Here is a 16,724-nt window from a genome sequence, read left to right on the forward strand (position 1 = left end):
CTGGAGACATCTCAAAGTCTTTCTGGAGCCCAGGTCTACCCAGCTCTCCTAGCAATCTCGGTGTAGCTGTAGAAAATGGGTTGCTAATCTTCTAGGGAGTAGTCCTGGTCTTACTTTAAATCGGTACTATTGTTTCGTTTGCAGCTTGCTAGAGAAGTATTGGATGTTGCTGCCATGATGGTGAAAGCAGGTGTAACTACTGAAGAAATTGATCACGCTGTTCATTTAGTAAGGTTATTTTATTGTTGTTCTGGTGTTTCTAAGTGCTTTCTTCTATCTCTTTATTTTTGAATGATTGTTGTGTGGTTTTCTTTGTTATTGCATGAATTCTTTTTCTTTATTTTGAACTGTTTCCCAATTTGCAGCTAGCGGGTAGTGCAGATGTTAGAAATACATTACAGTGCAATGGTAGATTCAAAATGAGTTAGGAACTCTCTGTATTAGTTCCTTCCATGATTTCCGGCTTCAGATTCCCTCTAAGTTTCTTCACCTGTTTTCTCGGTTAACATCGTATAATTTTCTTTCTTCTAAACCCTTTTTGCTCCACAGATACCATTATATAAAGAACATCATATGTAGGCCGTGGACTTCTTGTGCTCTGTGTTGTTGGTTAAGACGTACAGAGGAGAGTTTAATATTTATGATTGGGAATCAGAACTGAGGAGCCTGAGAAAGAATTGAAACAAGATGTTTGATGCAGTCAGGCAAACTAAAGCCACAATCCAGCAAAGTATTTGAAATACATGTTCAAGTATTTTCCTGGCTTAACTATTCATAGATACTTGAATTGTGTAAATTTTATTTTTCTTTGCTATCTTTTCTATAAGGCATGTAAACTGATAATTGAGGATACTTGTGTGCACTGTGGGGAAGGCAACGATTTTGGTATAGTTAAGTTTGTTAGAGAGCTTTCTGGTTGCTGTTCTTTTTATCTGCATTTGCAGCTGCTGAGCCAAGATTGTAAGGAACTTACTCTGGTTTGATTAGGCCGGAGATTTCCATTGAACTGCAGTAAACACTAAATTATTTGCTTATGCATACTGTCTAATATGAACAACTAGTAGTTAAAATGGTGTTATCCCTCCTCAGCAGTTTTTGGAAACTTTTGCATGGCAGATTGTTGATACTGACCGACATCCCTAATTGGTACTTTGCAGTTTTAAAACAGTATTTTTTTTTTTTTTAAGAAAAAAGTTAACACAGTATGTCACTTAGTGTGTATATGTATGTATATATAAAATGTATGTGTCAGTTTTGCAAAAATCCCCAAAAGGTTATTAGAGTGATGCAAAGGAAGCAGCTTAAGCTTTTAAAGTTAGGGGTGAAAGAGTGGTGCTAAATGTTTTTTTTTGTCTAGCTTGTGTGTTTTTGCAAAAATACTTAGTCTTAGACCAGGTGCTTAAAAAACAGTCATTGAAAATGGCTGGTTTTTTAGCTGAATAAATATTGCCATGCATTGTTTTAAACCTGAATATTTCAGCATTGGTAGTTGAACATAAAAATGAGTAGAAACAAAATTAAAGAAGCTTTACTTTCTTCCTGGTAAGAAATGCAAAGCATAACAAAATACCGTAATGCCAAAAAATGCTTGAAGAATGTTATTTTCAAGAGTCACTGCTTTTCAGCGTATCATTCTTATTGTAAAGCTGTTGTGCATATGTTTTTTCTTTGTACAAAACTTACTAATGTAAAGTGTAAATTGTATTTTCTAAATTAGGCTTGTATTGCAAGGAATTGCTATCCTTCCCCTCTGAATTACTATAATTTCCCTAAGTCGTGTTGTACATCAGTGAATGAAGTGATCTGTCATGGAATTCCTGACAGGAGGCCATTGCAGGAGGGAGATATTGTTAATGGTAAGTGCTATGAAGATTAACCTTCAACATTCCTACCTTATATCCAGTTAAACCATGCAGTAAGGTGAGGTTTCACTAGCAGGCGATATGATTGGAACAGCTTCTTAAGAGAGGCTTCTGTTCTCATTTACCAATTAACCTCTGCTCTTTACATATTTAAATTAATGAGTTTAATAAAATAATTTCAAAAGTTTGGTCCACTTTAAGAGCTTTAAAATTCTTCTACCCTGGTCTGTGCATTAGTATAGTGCCTGAGTATTTCACTTGTGGGCTGGGTTCCAGTCGTTCCAGACTGTATAAATAGTGAATAAAATGTATATTGAATTATTCAACTGGATTAGTTCTGTGTGAATTCTTAATTAGATGGCTCTAGATCCTTAAGATTTTGCTACGGACGTGATGACTGTAAAGGATCCTAATGGTGAGGCATTGTATAGGTGCATATTAAAAAACATACCCTTTTTTTGAGCATCTCACAGCCTAACAGTACCAGCTGCTTTTTGTTCATGGTACTCAAGGTACTTAGGCCTTCTTGGGTGATGAGGGATACTTTTATAAATTACTTGACCATTTTTTGTTTTCCCATTCATTTCTTCTTGGTTTGGCAGTAAAAATTAATGACATTTGGTTTGTACAAACATTTGCACCTTTGTTTATTGCATTGGTTTGCTTTTCTCTTATCCGTAAATAAATACCAGTGTATCCTAAGGTTTGTCATACCTGTAGAAGCAGGTTGGAATCCTTTTAGATTGTCAGATATTTGATATATATTAACATGCAACAATAGCTACTTAAGTCTACAGCTCAGTGCTGTAGGTACCAGCCTTTTCAGAGCAAGCCTCATGATGGTTGCCCCTTTCTAGGTCAGGTTTGGTCTGGCTGATAGCTCTGAGCTGTAGCGTACATGTAACCATTTGGTCAAAGCTCCTTTATCTTTTTTTAATTTCAAAGATGATGCCTTTGCACAGCTCTCTATTGTTGCCAGCTTTTCTGGCATTGCTGGAGTCCAAACTAAGAAGCCCAGTTAAGCTTACTAGGTTGGCTTTGTCTACACAGTGCCTCACCTCTCCACTATTTGCATGCCAAGGCTGTACCTCAGCACTGGAAAACACCTTTTATAAGAGGGTTTAGTCATACCTTTGTTCACATCCCTGCCCTGACTGCACTTGCCCAAGCTTTGAGCCTTCTGCTTTGTTTTGATGAGGAAGAACTAGTTTCCTCTTTTGTAGCTGAGTAGGTCTTGTTACAAAATGGTCCACGCTTTGTGGATTGAACATGCATTCCCCATGGGCTCAAAAGACTTCCAAGTCTCGTAGGCTTCCTTTTGGTAAGCCTCTTTAATAGAAAGAACAAAACAGGGTACAAAGGAGGAGATAGAAAAAGTACTTCGGAGGGAATGTGCCCAGCGAATAATAGAGGGAAGTGCCCATCTTCCTCTTTACTTAAAACTTTTTAGCCTGCTGGAAGCAAAAGGTGGCCATGTCAGAGTCCAAAACAGGTTTTTAGAATCACGGCTAAACTTCATCCAGAAGGTACTGGCAGGTGATGTCTAGTCCAACCCCCTGCTCCGAGCAGGGCATCATAACATTTTAGTAATCGTACTGGTCCCTGGGAGCAGATTCGTAAACAAAGCTGATCTCTCTGCAAAGGGAGATGTTCTGGCCAAATCTGGCAGCGTCAAGAGAAGGTCTTGTAATCATGTGGCCTATAGAGAATAGCCTCTTTGCAGCAAGTAGTCTGGACACTGTGCTAAGGAGCTCTGATATACAGATCACAAGAAACTTACCTGGATAAGTTACCAGGGTGCTGGTTTCTATACAGTCCTGTTGTTCTGTTACTAGAGATGTGCACTGGTCAAAATGTTCCAGTACTCCCGTGCAGTCATGCAGTGAGTATAGTGTAACCCTGCACATGCATGCATCGACAACAGGCAGTATTGTTTTCGTGCGGTGTTAATTTCTTTTGTAAATGTTTGCCAGTAGTACAGATTTACTGTTGACACCAATGGTTTTTCCCCCACATTTTCTTATCAAGGTTGCACTAGTCTCTCTAAGCGACTCATATTCCATATTCCTAAAGTATTACTGCTCAGTACAGTTTCCTTCATGGCTATTTACCTATGGGGGGTCTGCGTGTGGATTTCTTCCACAGAATAGCAGTTCAGTAACTATTCTAGTGGTTTTGGTACTCTAGCAGCTATTAGACCTACCAGGCTACTGACAAAGTCTGTTAAACACAAAAGTACCCATTCTACCACAGGAAGTCAACTTGATACGCAAATCTAGAATATTTTGCATGTGTTTACTATATATAATGACTATATGAGGGCAGGTTTTAATTTTTTACTCATCTGCTATGAGAGACAGGACACTAGAATAGATGACAGCTATGTCTAAACTGATAGGCCTGTTCCTGTGTTTTGTAAAAGGACTATTTGCAACAAGCATCTCGTATGGATGTTCTTAATCCAAAAAAACCTATCTTTTTTGTGGAATGAATTAAACTAAAAAAGATTTTTGTTTTCCTCATTAAAACTACTTATGCTGCTATTTTTCAAGAATGAGTTATATCACTTTTAGTTTAAAACCAACTTTATACACAAAGCAAACAAGTTAGAGTTTTGCTGCAACAGAATTATAAACTCTTATTATACGTTCTTTTAAACCTCGGTTGTTTAATCATGCCCTTCTCATTCTTGCTGTTTGCCTGATACTGAATGTTTAAATTCTTTCATTTGAAAGAAAAAAGAAAAAGGTTTAAGTCATTTGGTGTGTTTTCCTAGGGCAGGAGTACTATTGGAAAGTTGCTGTGTATTTAATATTCAAGAAATTTTACCTTTTTGGCTGGAAGCAATGGGTTTTGGTATTACAATTTTTGTAAAGGTATGACTTATTATTCTAAACATGCATAGAAATTACTGAAGTTAAAATATGGGTTAAAACATGATTACATACCTTTTTAAATTTCATTTCCCCCTATTAGTGCTGGAATTAATTCTAAGAAAATATTTTAACCAGGTAAATCACCATGGAGCAAAGAGCTTCTTTCCTGTTTTTATATTTACCTAGAAAATCAATCATAAGTTTGCTGTGTCTGTGTTGCATTGGTGTGGGGTTTTTTCTCTCCCCCCCCCCCTTTTTTTTTTTTTTATTAAATCAAACCGTTGACCAGTGAAACTATCTTATTAATTAATTCTACAGAATCTACAGGATAAGTATGATAGCATTGATTCTGCTGGAGGAGTTTACATCTGAAATTCTTCCAAAGTAATCTTATAACTTCACAATTACAATACTATGTTTTTACATGTGTGTGTTTGTCCTTTCACAAATCAAGAGGCAAGAAGTGAGAAATACAGTGCTAATATTACAATATGTCTGGTATTCTTTGCAGTGGATATTACTGTCTATCGTAATGGCTACCATGGAGATCTGAACGAGACATTTTATGTTGGAGAGGTTGATGAGGGTGCAAGGAGGCTTGTCCAAACAACTTATGAGTGCCTAATGCAAGCTATCGATGCAGGTAAACCCTGTGACTAGGGCCTGAAGCATTATGGTTTTGGTTCTCAAACACTGAGTGCTCATATTTGCTATTACCCGGGAGTGACTTCTGTTGTAGAACACCGAAGCGTTAGTGTGTGTCGCCAGAAGATGATGTGTATTGTATAATACAGTGATTCTTCAAATGGCACTGTTCTGTGGGTGGTGGTTGCAACTTTTATTTGAAATGTGGGTTGGCAAGGAAAATGTAATTGATGCTGAGCTGATCCACATATGATGATATATTTACATGGAAACAGCCTATTTGGACTATTAGGTAGATGAATAAGACATCCTTGATCTGAGTAGTTTAGAGAACTTGATGGACAAAGTATGTTTTGGAAAACCAAAGTATGGCTTCCTACTTTTGTATGGTGTTGCACAATGAACCGATAAGGTAGAACATTGTTTGAACACTTAAACATATCTCTTTACCCCTGTCAAACCTGATGGTTATTTCATAAAGCTAATTATGAGCTTTTGATTTTGAACTGTGGGAGTGTGCCAGAGAAGACAGATCCATATCCTTCAGTACCCACAGAACTTTAATTATGTTGCTTAGATATAACTCAGGACAGCTTCATTGAGACATACGATGAGATACAAAGGTAGCTAGAGAATGTCATGCTCAACTTCATTCACAAAGGAATATATTAAGTTCTGTTAGACAAACAAAGAAAACAAAACAAAAATCTCCCAAGTCCCTGGAAATACTTGTATCGTCTGTACATTTTTATACCCTGCAACTTCTTAAAATCTCCAATAAAATTTACTCACTTCATGACCTCTAAAGACTGAAGTTTAAGGTGCTATATATGAAGGCTTTAAACTTGCATTTAATCAAAAGTAAATGAAAAAAAAAATTACAATGAACTTACTTTGGTTAATAATTTGGAGCTAGCGAGCCAAGCTGAAAAGACAAAAATCCCTATGAACGATGTCTTGCGTATCTGTTGTGTGATCAAGAAAATACTGCAGAGTTGAGCAGTTGAAGAATATAGATTACCTGTTTATGTGGGATTACTATTCTGAAATGACCACTTTGTTTTTCAGAGCTAAATCAGAACAATGTTTATCTTTGCTCCTGTACTTTATTTTTATAGCAAATGTTATATGTGTGGTCTCTATCTTTCATATCCTGGCTTTGGTGTATAAACTATGACAGAAATTCACCTTTGTGTTCATTATAATGAGATTTAAATTCTCAGTGTAACTTTTCTTTACCAACTTTTTAGATGCTGTAACAGGTTTTAATGGGTTTTAGACGTTCCCTGCTAGTAGGAATTCTAGCAGCAAGTGTCTCAGCTGTTAAAAAGGGTCACCTCTACCCTGTTTAAATCATCTTAATTTCTTGGCCTTGGACCAGCAGAACTCTAACTAGGAGACTTGTATGAGAGAGAGAAGCAGAGGGCTCCTTGCTGCGTTGAGATGAGTTGCTTGGTATTGTCAGGCCCGAAGGAGATGGTACTACTTCAGAACTATTTAGCACAGGACCAACAGATCAACTTTTCCTCTCTTCCGCACGATGTCTTTTTCTTGTATTTTGGGAAAAGCATGCACATTCCAGTAATCTAAATTTATTGTTATTTTCTGTAAATTCAGCTTACTGATTTAAGTTGTAGTCGTTTACATTAGCAGAGAATTGAACTAAATGGCTTGCTTCACATAAAGTTTTAGCTATGTATGTGAACTCTGCTTAAGATGGCTCCCCATAACCACACAACGTTCTTTTTTCTTTTTAGTCACTCAGGGTTGCTTTTGGTATGCATCTTCATTAACTGATGGATGAGGCATTGTTGCTTTTATGGTATTATTATTGCCTTGTCCAAGTGCTCAAAGTTAATTTTTCACACCATTTTCATCTGTTTCAAACTCTCTAACTTTTAAGGCTTCCTAAAAGGGTTGTCAAAAAAGTTTGTCCTGCATATGAAGATTCTTATTTGCTGTAGCGTTGCCACTAAAAATCTTGAATAAGAGTAGAGATACCTGTTTTGTCTTTTTTTCCCTTTTTGGTCCTTCATGTATAATCATTTTTCCTCTTTATTTGCGTGCACTTTTCATATAGTAGTAGAGAGATAAGTGTATATTAAAGTATAGTTCATACATTCATTGAAAGAAGCAGTACAACTCTGGGTATGAGAAGTTACCAAGTACTTTGAAAGTCTTCAAACTTCAACATCCTTTTAATATATGAGCAATTACATCCACGAAAGGAAGAAAATAGTGTTCTATTTTCTAGTGGAGAAGGAGTTGTTCTTCTCTCTCATTTTCTCTTTTATATGAGACTGTTTCCTCCCTCTCTCATGTTATTGCACTCACTTATATACTTGGTGGATTAAGAGATCATAGGAAGTTGCATACTAGAACAAGCCATGAGTGCTACAGAGATATTAGCCTGAATGGTGTTTGATGGTTAGTTATGTTGAAAGAAAGCTCTATACATTTCCATCTGTCTCTCTTTAATTTTGCAGTAAAACCTGGTGTTCGGTACAGAGAACTGGGAAACATTATTCAGAAACATGCTCAAGCAAATGGATTTTCAGTGGTTCGGAGCTACTGTGGGCATGGAATCCATAAACTTTTCCATACGGCCCCTAACGTGCCACATTATGCCAGTGAGTATTCATTCCCTTTGGGTTGTCCTATAGACAAGTGGTTTGCAATGAATGTACCCAATTTACTTCTTGCTTACATTCTAATAAAGTAGCATGTTGCCTGACAGCCATCAAGTTAGCATTTTCGCACTTGTGAAATAATTTTTTTCTAAACTCTGGTCCATAGCATGAACCTAAATAAGGTGAATATATTATATACTGAGACAATCTGTGTCTTCAGTAATGGTTAGTGTTAACTCTCATCTGTACTGGGTAAATGCTTAATGGTTTTGCCTGAATTCCCAACTAATCCTTTAGACATCCTTGTCTGACATGAATGGGCAAATGTTTCTATCCTTAGAAGGTCTAAGCAAAAACTTACTGCCATTTCCAGATGTAAATAAAAGGCTCTTTGAATGGTATAGATGGGTGTTATGCCCGAATCTGGATCCTGTTACGTTTCACTTTTCTTCATTTGGGTGTTGTGATCTGGTGTTCCTGGAAACTTTTGTAGTGTGTGGCAGAGGAGGAACAACCCTTCCCCCAGCAGGTTCTCAGCTTTAGTTTTTGGAAATGGCAGTGTCCCCATAACAATTTTTGCCAGCAGGACTAAGAAAACTGCATCCACAGAGGCAAAGGAGAGAAGGGTAAGTGTCAGTGGACAACTAAGAATAGAATAAATATCATTAAGCAGTGATAAACAGTTCACTCCTACTTCAGCTGCAAAGCTCCCCTGATAGGACATTTATTTCCTCAGACCTGACTGATGCCTCCATCTTCCCATCTCCTAATGAGCTTTAACACAGGTTATAGTTATAATCTAGCAATCCCTGACTTTTCATGTCGTCATTTCCCTAAATTATTTTTTCAGAGAACAGAGAAAATCTATTAATCACAGGCTAGAAGGGTATCAATTCCTGGTATTTACTTGTTGTGTAAAATGAAGAAAATCTGGATTCTTTGGAGATGGGAGGCATTTTATACCAATTAAAATGCAATCCGAGAAAAAGGAAATGTCTCTCTTTCCTGGCTGTTGGGAACTTTGAACTTTTTTTAATTGAGTCAAAATGACTGTTCCCAAAAAGGAAGATGCTGGGGTTTTTTTCTGGTATTTTTAAATACAGAATCACAGCAAAAGCAAAGTGGAAAGACCTGAGGGACTTAAAGCCTCTTGGAGGGAAAAAAAAGAAAGCTGCTGCTTATTTCTGGCTTACTATGAAAGGATTTTTAAAAGCAAAAAGCTCATTTTATAAGCCTTTAAATTATTTAACAAAATCATGAAAACTACAAGGAATAAAGGACAAAATCTGTTCAGATGCAGAAGACCAGAAACTTCAATGTAAGTGTTGAGAGCAAGAAATACCAGCAGATGATGGAGATAGAGGCAAGACCTTTTAAGTAAAAGAAAAACATTCTGGTTGCTGTTGTCTGCTTGATGTCTGACATTTTTAAAGCATCTAGGTGATTTAGACAGTTTAATAAATTTACACAAGTAGAGTAGACTGGGGGATGGGGAATCTGTATGTAAGAATTGATGCAAATTGTCTACAGCAGCAAAGTAGCTTGGAGCTAATGGTTCCTGTGCGATAGTGGAGTTTGTTCCAGCTCTCACATGCTAGGCTGAGTCAGATCTAAGCTGCACTGCTGTTCAAGGTGAAACAGGGCAGAGGAAAAGGGCTGAAGCCTTTCTTCAGTCAAACTACACTCCTAGAGACGTGCTGTGCATCAGTTCATGTGCCTCCACATAAACATCTTTGGTGTATATAACATCAAAAATTTCCAGTATTATTGTCCTGGATGCCTTGAAATTCTCTGCCTTTTTATGTTAGCTAAAGAAATACAGCGTTATCATCCTGACACTACTGTGACCCCACTACCCAGAGTAATGAGGGGGGCAATGTCTTTCATAAACGGAATCACGGGATTACTTAACTGCTATCATATTTTGACAATTTATTGGAGCTAATGGTTCAGTGGAAACAAATTAAGAGGTTTCAAGCCTTCTCTGAATATCTTAAGTGCTTCTTATTTTTATTGATTTTTTTAATGATGTTTTTCATCATAGAAGTCTGCAGAAATTCCTGTATTGCATGTGTTCAGTGTTTTTATAGAACTGGAGTTGAACTCCAGTTGTTGGAGAGAAAGACAGCAATTAATTTTAAGCTCCTTGAGTAAATATTGCAGTGTTGGAGGAAGGAGAGAAGGAAAGAACTAAGGGAAATCTTAATGTAGAATTAAAAATGGACAAGTGAACGGGTCATCTCTGAAGGGCTTTTCTGACTTTACAGTATTCCTGCTGTATTCTTCTAGGACAAGGATTCATTCATTTACTAAGATGGGGTCACTTTTTCTAACTTGAGTGTTTATTTTATTGCAGAAAATAAGGCAGTTGGAGTCATGAAGCCAGGTCATGTATTTACAATTGAACCAATGATCTGTGAAGGTGAGCAATTTACCAAGAGAGTAAAATGGTTACTCTTGTTTACTATTGTTGTGGTTTAACCCGGCAGGCAGCTAAACACCATAGTGGGATGGGGGAGAAAATCGGGGGGGGGGGTGGGGTGGGGTGGTAAAATTTGTGGCTTGAGATAAAGAGTGTTTAATAGGACAGAAAAGGAAAGGAAAATAATGATGATGATAAAAGAATTTACAAAATCAGTGATGCACAATGCAGTTGCTCACCACCCGCCGACCGATGCCCAGCCAGTCCCCCAGCAGTGATCGCTGCCCCCTGGCCAACTCCCCCGTTTATATACTGAGCATGATGTCACATGGTATGGAATGTCCCTTTGGCCAGTTTGGGTCAGCTGTCCTGGCTGTGCCCCCTCCCAGCTTCTCGCTGGCAGGGCATGGGAGGCTGAAAAATCCTTGACTAGTGTAAGCACTACTTAGCAACAACTAAAACATCGGTGTGTTATCAACATTATTCTCACCCTAAATCCAAAACACAGCACTGTACCAGCTACTAGGAAGAAAATTAACTCTATCCCAGCCGAAACCAGGACAACTATTAAGTAGTGATGGAATAGGATGCTGGTTCTATTCTGAATGGTTGATAGATTTTTCATTTCATTTTGGGGAACTGGTATCTGTTACTTAAAAACAGTCAAAAAGTCATCATTTATGTTTTTAGGTGGTTGGCAAGATGAAACATGGCCTGATGGTTGGACTGCGGTAACAAGAGATGGAAAGCGATCTGCCCAGTTTGAACACACACTTCTGGTCACTGATACAGGGTGTGAGATCTTGACCCGGCGGCTGGATAGTATTCGTCCCCATTTCATGTCCCAGTGATAGTCTAGACTGAGCAGGTGGATCTGAACGATACATATATATATATTTTGTCTCTGTACTATGCATTTTTTTTAAGAGTACAGAATAGAGAGATTTCATCATTTACTTTGTTCTCAGTGATTGTAGATAAGAGGAATATCTTGAAGAACCTGACCCAATGTCAAAAAGCAGAGAATTTAAAGAATTTCCTGCTTTCCTCCTACCTACAACACTTACGCTATATTTTTCTTTTTTCTTCAATTATCTCTTTAGCACCTTTCTTCCAATTAGACCCACAATTGCTTCTGTTGTTGCCATGATATTAGCTAGAAAAATGTGGGTAACATTTCCCACTGGGACTTGATATTTTGGGATCCAGGTTTTTTTCACCACTTCAGTGTGCCCTGTCTCTCTTGGTATGTGAGTGGCACCTGAGATTTTAAGCATTTCTAGTTCCAAAGACTTGCTCCTGCTTCTGCAGATACTGTTGTAATGGGCTGGGCCTCGTTTGTTTATCAGTTGAGAAGGGGGTAGAAGGGAGAAACACATGCATGTTGCCAAGAATAGGCTACCCTTACCTTTAATTCTGTCCCCATCTCTCTGCTGATGGCCTCTGTGGTGATTGTGGTTGTAGGTGACACAGTGTTAATGGCAGGACTTGTTTCTCTTGCTGGAGATTTGATAGTATGGGCTTCCTACAGGGAAAATTAATAAATTCTGTCTTATATGCAGCTCCCTGGAATAAGCTGCTTCTCGGCGAAGCAGTATTTGCAGGCAGTCTCCTGCTCCAAAAGCTTGGTGAAGCTGATGTATCAGACTTGGCCTAGGTAAAGGAATGAAACAAGAACCAAAAAGATCCCACGATTCATGGGATCCCTGCGTGTGTTACCTCTGGGGCATTTTTTAAAGGTACATCCACAGTAGCTGTGGGGGATTGGATTTGCAAGACTTACAGTGAAATGAGTATGTATCTCAAAACAAGTCTGAGTGTGAGAAAATGAAACACCTTCAATGCTGTATTCATTTTCTTTTGGTAATTTTTAAACATGTCATTTTTTCCCCCTCCGTTAAGTGAGTTTCATGCTTTTGGAAAGTCTTAGGGGAGCAGCTATGAAAACTGATCTTTTTCCTCAGACTGGGTATAGAGTGGGCAACGTTAGTATATATACCCCTTTACTTTCTGTTAATGGGTCATGATGAGCTGGAAACTGTCACGTTAAGGAGTGTGGATTGATTAAGCCTCTCTTCTCTCTACCCTTTCTTTTCCCATGCCCACTTCCTTTCCATCATCTTTGGCGTCTCTGCTGAGGGAATTTATTTGTTCTTCTGAATTGTAATGAACAATTTTTCAGACCCCATTGCAGACTTAGTCTTACACCACTGTAATGCAAGAAATAGTTAAACCAATGCAGACATTAAAACAATACAATCATGGGCAAAAAATACACCTTTTACAAGGTGTCTGGTGAATTTGTTGCCACATTAGACCCAAGCATATGAGGTACTGCATACCCTTGGCTCCCCTTGGCACTGCAGAATTTAGGTGGGGGAAGGGGTTAGTGCTTCATAGAACTGGACTCGTGTACTACCAAATACCGAATTTGCCAGAAAATGTCTTCTCTGCCCTGAGTGCCTCAGACCTCTGTTGCTGTAAGAGTATCATTGCAATGTTTTCATTACCTTTATTATTATTTTAATTATGCAGTAAAGTGACCTGAAATGATGCATATAGAGCGTGTGTGCGTGCGTATGCGTGTGTGCGTGTATAGATTTTAACAAAACAGACTGTAGTACTTGAGTGGAATTACCTGTGTTGAATGAGATGTAATGTATTGAGGAGATGACTGTCCTGGAGGTTTGCCCACCATATCGTTCACTTGAATGGTTACAACGGTCTTGCCTTTTCTATATGTGTGTGTATGATGGGGTGGGGGGCCTTCATTTTTGGTCTATAAAATAAAAGTTGCAGCTGCTTTTAACAGAAATAACTTTTTTTTTTTTGTGATCCCAAACCAGACATAGCATTCTCAATTATATCCAGGTTTGCTTGCACTAGTGCAAGCCCTACTGGTAGATGCATGCAACCAGTTAAAAATCACTCTTAAACCTGCACATGTGCCACTTGAATACCTCTTTGTCATTGCACCAATACAACCAAATTTGACACTGCACGTTTTTAATATAGGTCATCTATGATGCTATGCATTTCTGCCTATAAATTGAAATCACAGCATGAAAACTGTTTATACTGAGTTCATAGTACTACAGTATTTTTAAACAAGTGGAAAGCTTAGTCAGCATCTACACCAGTTCTTTCAACATGAGGTAGCACATCAGCCTGGAGAACAAAACATTTAATAAACATATTGTGAAAGGCTGTTTTTTTCACCTATCTAGCTGTAACTTTGCTTGAACGTGAAATATTAGACTTGTGCTGACTGGATTTGGGAAATGAGCTATTTTTGATCCTTACAGAAGTTGCTATCCACTTGAAAAAAAAAACCCACAACTTAAATCTACTTTCTAATGAGATTTTTAGAAATTGTATACGCTTTTGCCAAAACCACAATCTTGCAATTAGTTCTGAAATGATCTCTTAGAAGTTTTCCCTTTACTTTCCCTTTCCTTCTCTTATCATATAAGAGAGTATGGAAACTCTTCATGCTGTTTCTGCAAATTTACATGAATATTTAGGAGAGACGATTTGATAGCTAATGTTGAATAAAGTAACAGCATGAGGAGAGGGGACAAGCTGCATCTATTACATGACAGCCAGCAGAGTACATACATAGACATTTTGTGTACAGTCATTTGTGGAAATTTTTTGTCCATCTAAGTCCTTACAGTTGTCAAGATGGTACAGTTCAATACAGTACCTTGATCACCAAGAATGGGGTACAAGCTCTTGTGTTTACAAGTCCATTTGTTAGCTGAGCAACTTCAAAGAGACTACTTCAAACATGCTCCATTCAATCAACTGCTTTGCAGGACAAAGTAGTCTGAAAACTGCTACATAAGGGTTAGGACATCAATTCTTCAGGCTGGGAAGAAGCTGGAAGTCTTTGACCTGAGTGTTCTGGCATCACTAAATGTCTTTGACTTACCCTGGTATTACAAGACTAGCTTTCCACAAACACTCTGTGATGCAGATTCCCGAGAGTGCTGAGGGAGCTGGTGGAGGTGCTCGCCAAGCCGCTCTCCATCATTTATCAGCAGTCCTGGTTAACGGGGGAGGTCCCGGATGACTGGAGGCTTGCCAATGTGATGCCCATCTACAAGAAGGGCCGGAAGGAGGGTCCGGGGAACTACAGGCCTGTCAGCCTGACCTTGGTGCTGGGGAAGATTATGGAGCGGCTCATCTTGAGGGCGCTCACAAGGCACGAGCGGGACAACCAGGGGATCAGGCTGGCGGCTCACGGCTTAGACAGGTGTACTCTGCACTGGGTCAAAAACTGGCTGGACGGCCGGGCCCAGAGAGTGGTGGGGAATGGAGTTAAATCCAGTTGGCGGCCGGTCACGAGCGGTGTTCCCCAGGGCTCAGTTTTGGGGCTGGTCTTGTTCAATATCTTTATCAATGATCTGGATGAGAGGATCGAGTGCACCCTCAGTAAGTTTGCAGACAACACCAAGTTGGGCGGGAGCGTTGATCTGCTCGAGGGTAGGAAGGCTCTGCAGAGGGACCTGGACAGGCTGGATCGATGGGCCCAGACCAACTGTATGAGGTTCAACAAGGCCAAGTGCCGGGTCCTGCACTTTGGCCACAACAACCCCATGCAGCGCTACAGGCTTGGGGAAGAGTGGCTGGAAAGCTGCCTGGCAGAAAAGGACCTGGCGGTGTTGGTCGACAGCCAGCTGGACATGAGCCGGCAGTGTGCCCAGGTGGCCAAGAAGGCCAATGGCATCCTGGCCTGTATCAGAACTAGTGTGGCCAGCAGGAGTAGGGAAGTGATCGTGCCCCTGTACTCGGCCCTGGTGAGGCCGCACCTCGAATACTGTGTTCAGTTTTGGGCCCCTCACTACAAGAAGGACGTTGAGGTGCTGGAGCGTGTCCAGAGAAGGGCAACGAGGCTGGTGAGGGGTCTGGAGAACAAGTCTGATGAGGGGCAGCTGAGGGAACTGGGGTTGTTTAGCCTGGAGAAAAGGAGGCTGAGGGGAGACCTCATCGCTCTCTACAACTACCTGACAGGAGGTTGTAGCGAGGTGGGTGTTGGTCTCTTCTCCCAAGTAACAAGCGATAGGACGAGAGGAAATGGCCTCAAGTTGCGCCAGGGGAGGTTTAGATTGGACATGAGGAAAAATGTCTTTACTGAAAGAGTGGTTAAACATTGGAACAGGCTGCCCAGGGAAGTGGTGGAGTCCCCATCCCTGGAGGTATTTAAAAGACGAGTAGATGAGGCACTTACTTAGGGACATGGTTTAGTGGGTGGTGGTGTTGGGTCAATGGTTGGACTCGATGATCTTAGAGGTCTCTTCCAACCTCAATGATTCTGATTCTAAAGTAATAATGTAATGCAGACAATGTGATTGTATGGTCTTGATCTAGTCTGTGCAGCCTAGAGGAACAACTGTTACAGTATAAGTATTTTAAATCTGTTAGATCCAGTTGGGGGGTGGTTTTGCTAAGATGTTGAGCTAATATTCTATTGATACCATCTTGTAGTTATAGAGTGCTCTTGCTGGAATGGCTTGACTGCAGGTTTTCTACTGAGTTGTCTGATGTTCAGCCAGCATTTCTGGAGCTGCAGGGTACTGAGAATCACTTTACTGCTGTGTTGGAGGGCTTGTTTTCCTGGTACAAATTCACTTTTTATTTCTTCTGGATGATCAAAATTGAGTTCTTATGACATTCACAGGAGCTGAGTTAACTTTGTTGTTTACTCTGTCTGAAATGAAGTTAGATATGCAGCTACCTCAACTATTTTCAGAATGCTCTAGGGATACTTTTCCAAAGACAAACAGAAAAGATGTAATTGTCCCAGTTGTATAGCAGTGTCTTGGGGTAAGGTAGCTGTTAGTGGTGAGAAGGAATTTCTTCTAGTAAGATTACTGTTTGCATTCAGAGTTCTCTGTAACAGTTGTTTTGACCAGGCTCCCTTAAAACGTGAAACTTCACTCTTAATCAGTGTCCTTGGTTCATTGAAAAGCACTGACTTTTTATGTATAAAACTTTGAACTGGGTAGCCTTTCTGCCTCTGCTTTGCAGTCTGTTTTCTGCTGTTCCTCTGTGTTTTTCCTGGACCTGTGGCACTGCTTCCAGGTTTTAACTCAAAGAAATTTTATCCAGTCAGATCACTTCAACGATAGTTAAGAAAAAAACCTGCAACTCCAAAATTAAGACTTAACCCCTCTCCCTCCAACAAACAAACAAACAAACAACAAGTCCCACAAACCCCTGAAGCCTTCATCACACATGCTCTTTACTGTTGTTCCCGTGCACCCCTCGAGCAGACTGTTGCTCT

At 39.6% G+C, this 16,724-nt stretch overlaps 1 protein-coding gene across 1 annotated transcript in view; it reads left to right on the forward strand.

Annotated features, from left to right (window-relative positions):
• Positions 1–13,253, forward strand: part of METAP1 (methionyl aminopeptidase 1) — a 29,535-nt gene extending 16,282 nt beyond the window's left edge. The window contains exons 6-11 of the mRNA XM_076336791.1: positions 145–228; positions 1,718–1,856; positions 5,250–5,381; positions 7,870–8,013; positions 10,370–10,435; positions 11,126–13,253. Of these exons, the coding sequence (XP_076192906.1) occupies positions 145–228; positions 1,718–1,856; positions 5,250–5,381; positions 7,870–8,013; positions 10,370–10,435; positions 11,126–11,286 (726 nt within the window). The 3' untranslated portion in view covers positions 11,287–13,253. The remainder of the gene's footprint in view (positions 1–144; positions 229–1,717; positions 1,857–5,249; positions 5,382–7,869; positions 8,014–10,369; positions 10,436–11,125) is intronic.
• Positions 13,254–16,724: the final 3,471 nt, after the last annotated feature.

Source organism: Aptenodytes patagonicus, chromosome 4 (assembly GCF_965638725.1).
Source record: "Aptenodytes patagonicus chromosome 4, bAptPat1.pri.cur, whole genome shotgun sequence".
Taxonomy (NCBI): Eukaryota; Metazoa; Chordata; class Aves; order Sphenisciformes; family Spheniscidae; genus Aptenodytes; species Aptenodytes patagonicus.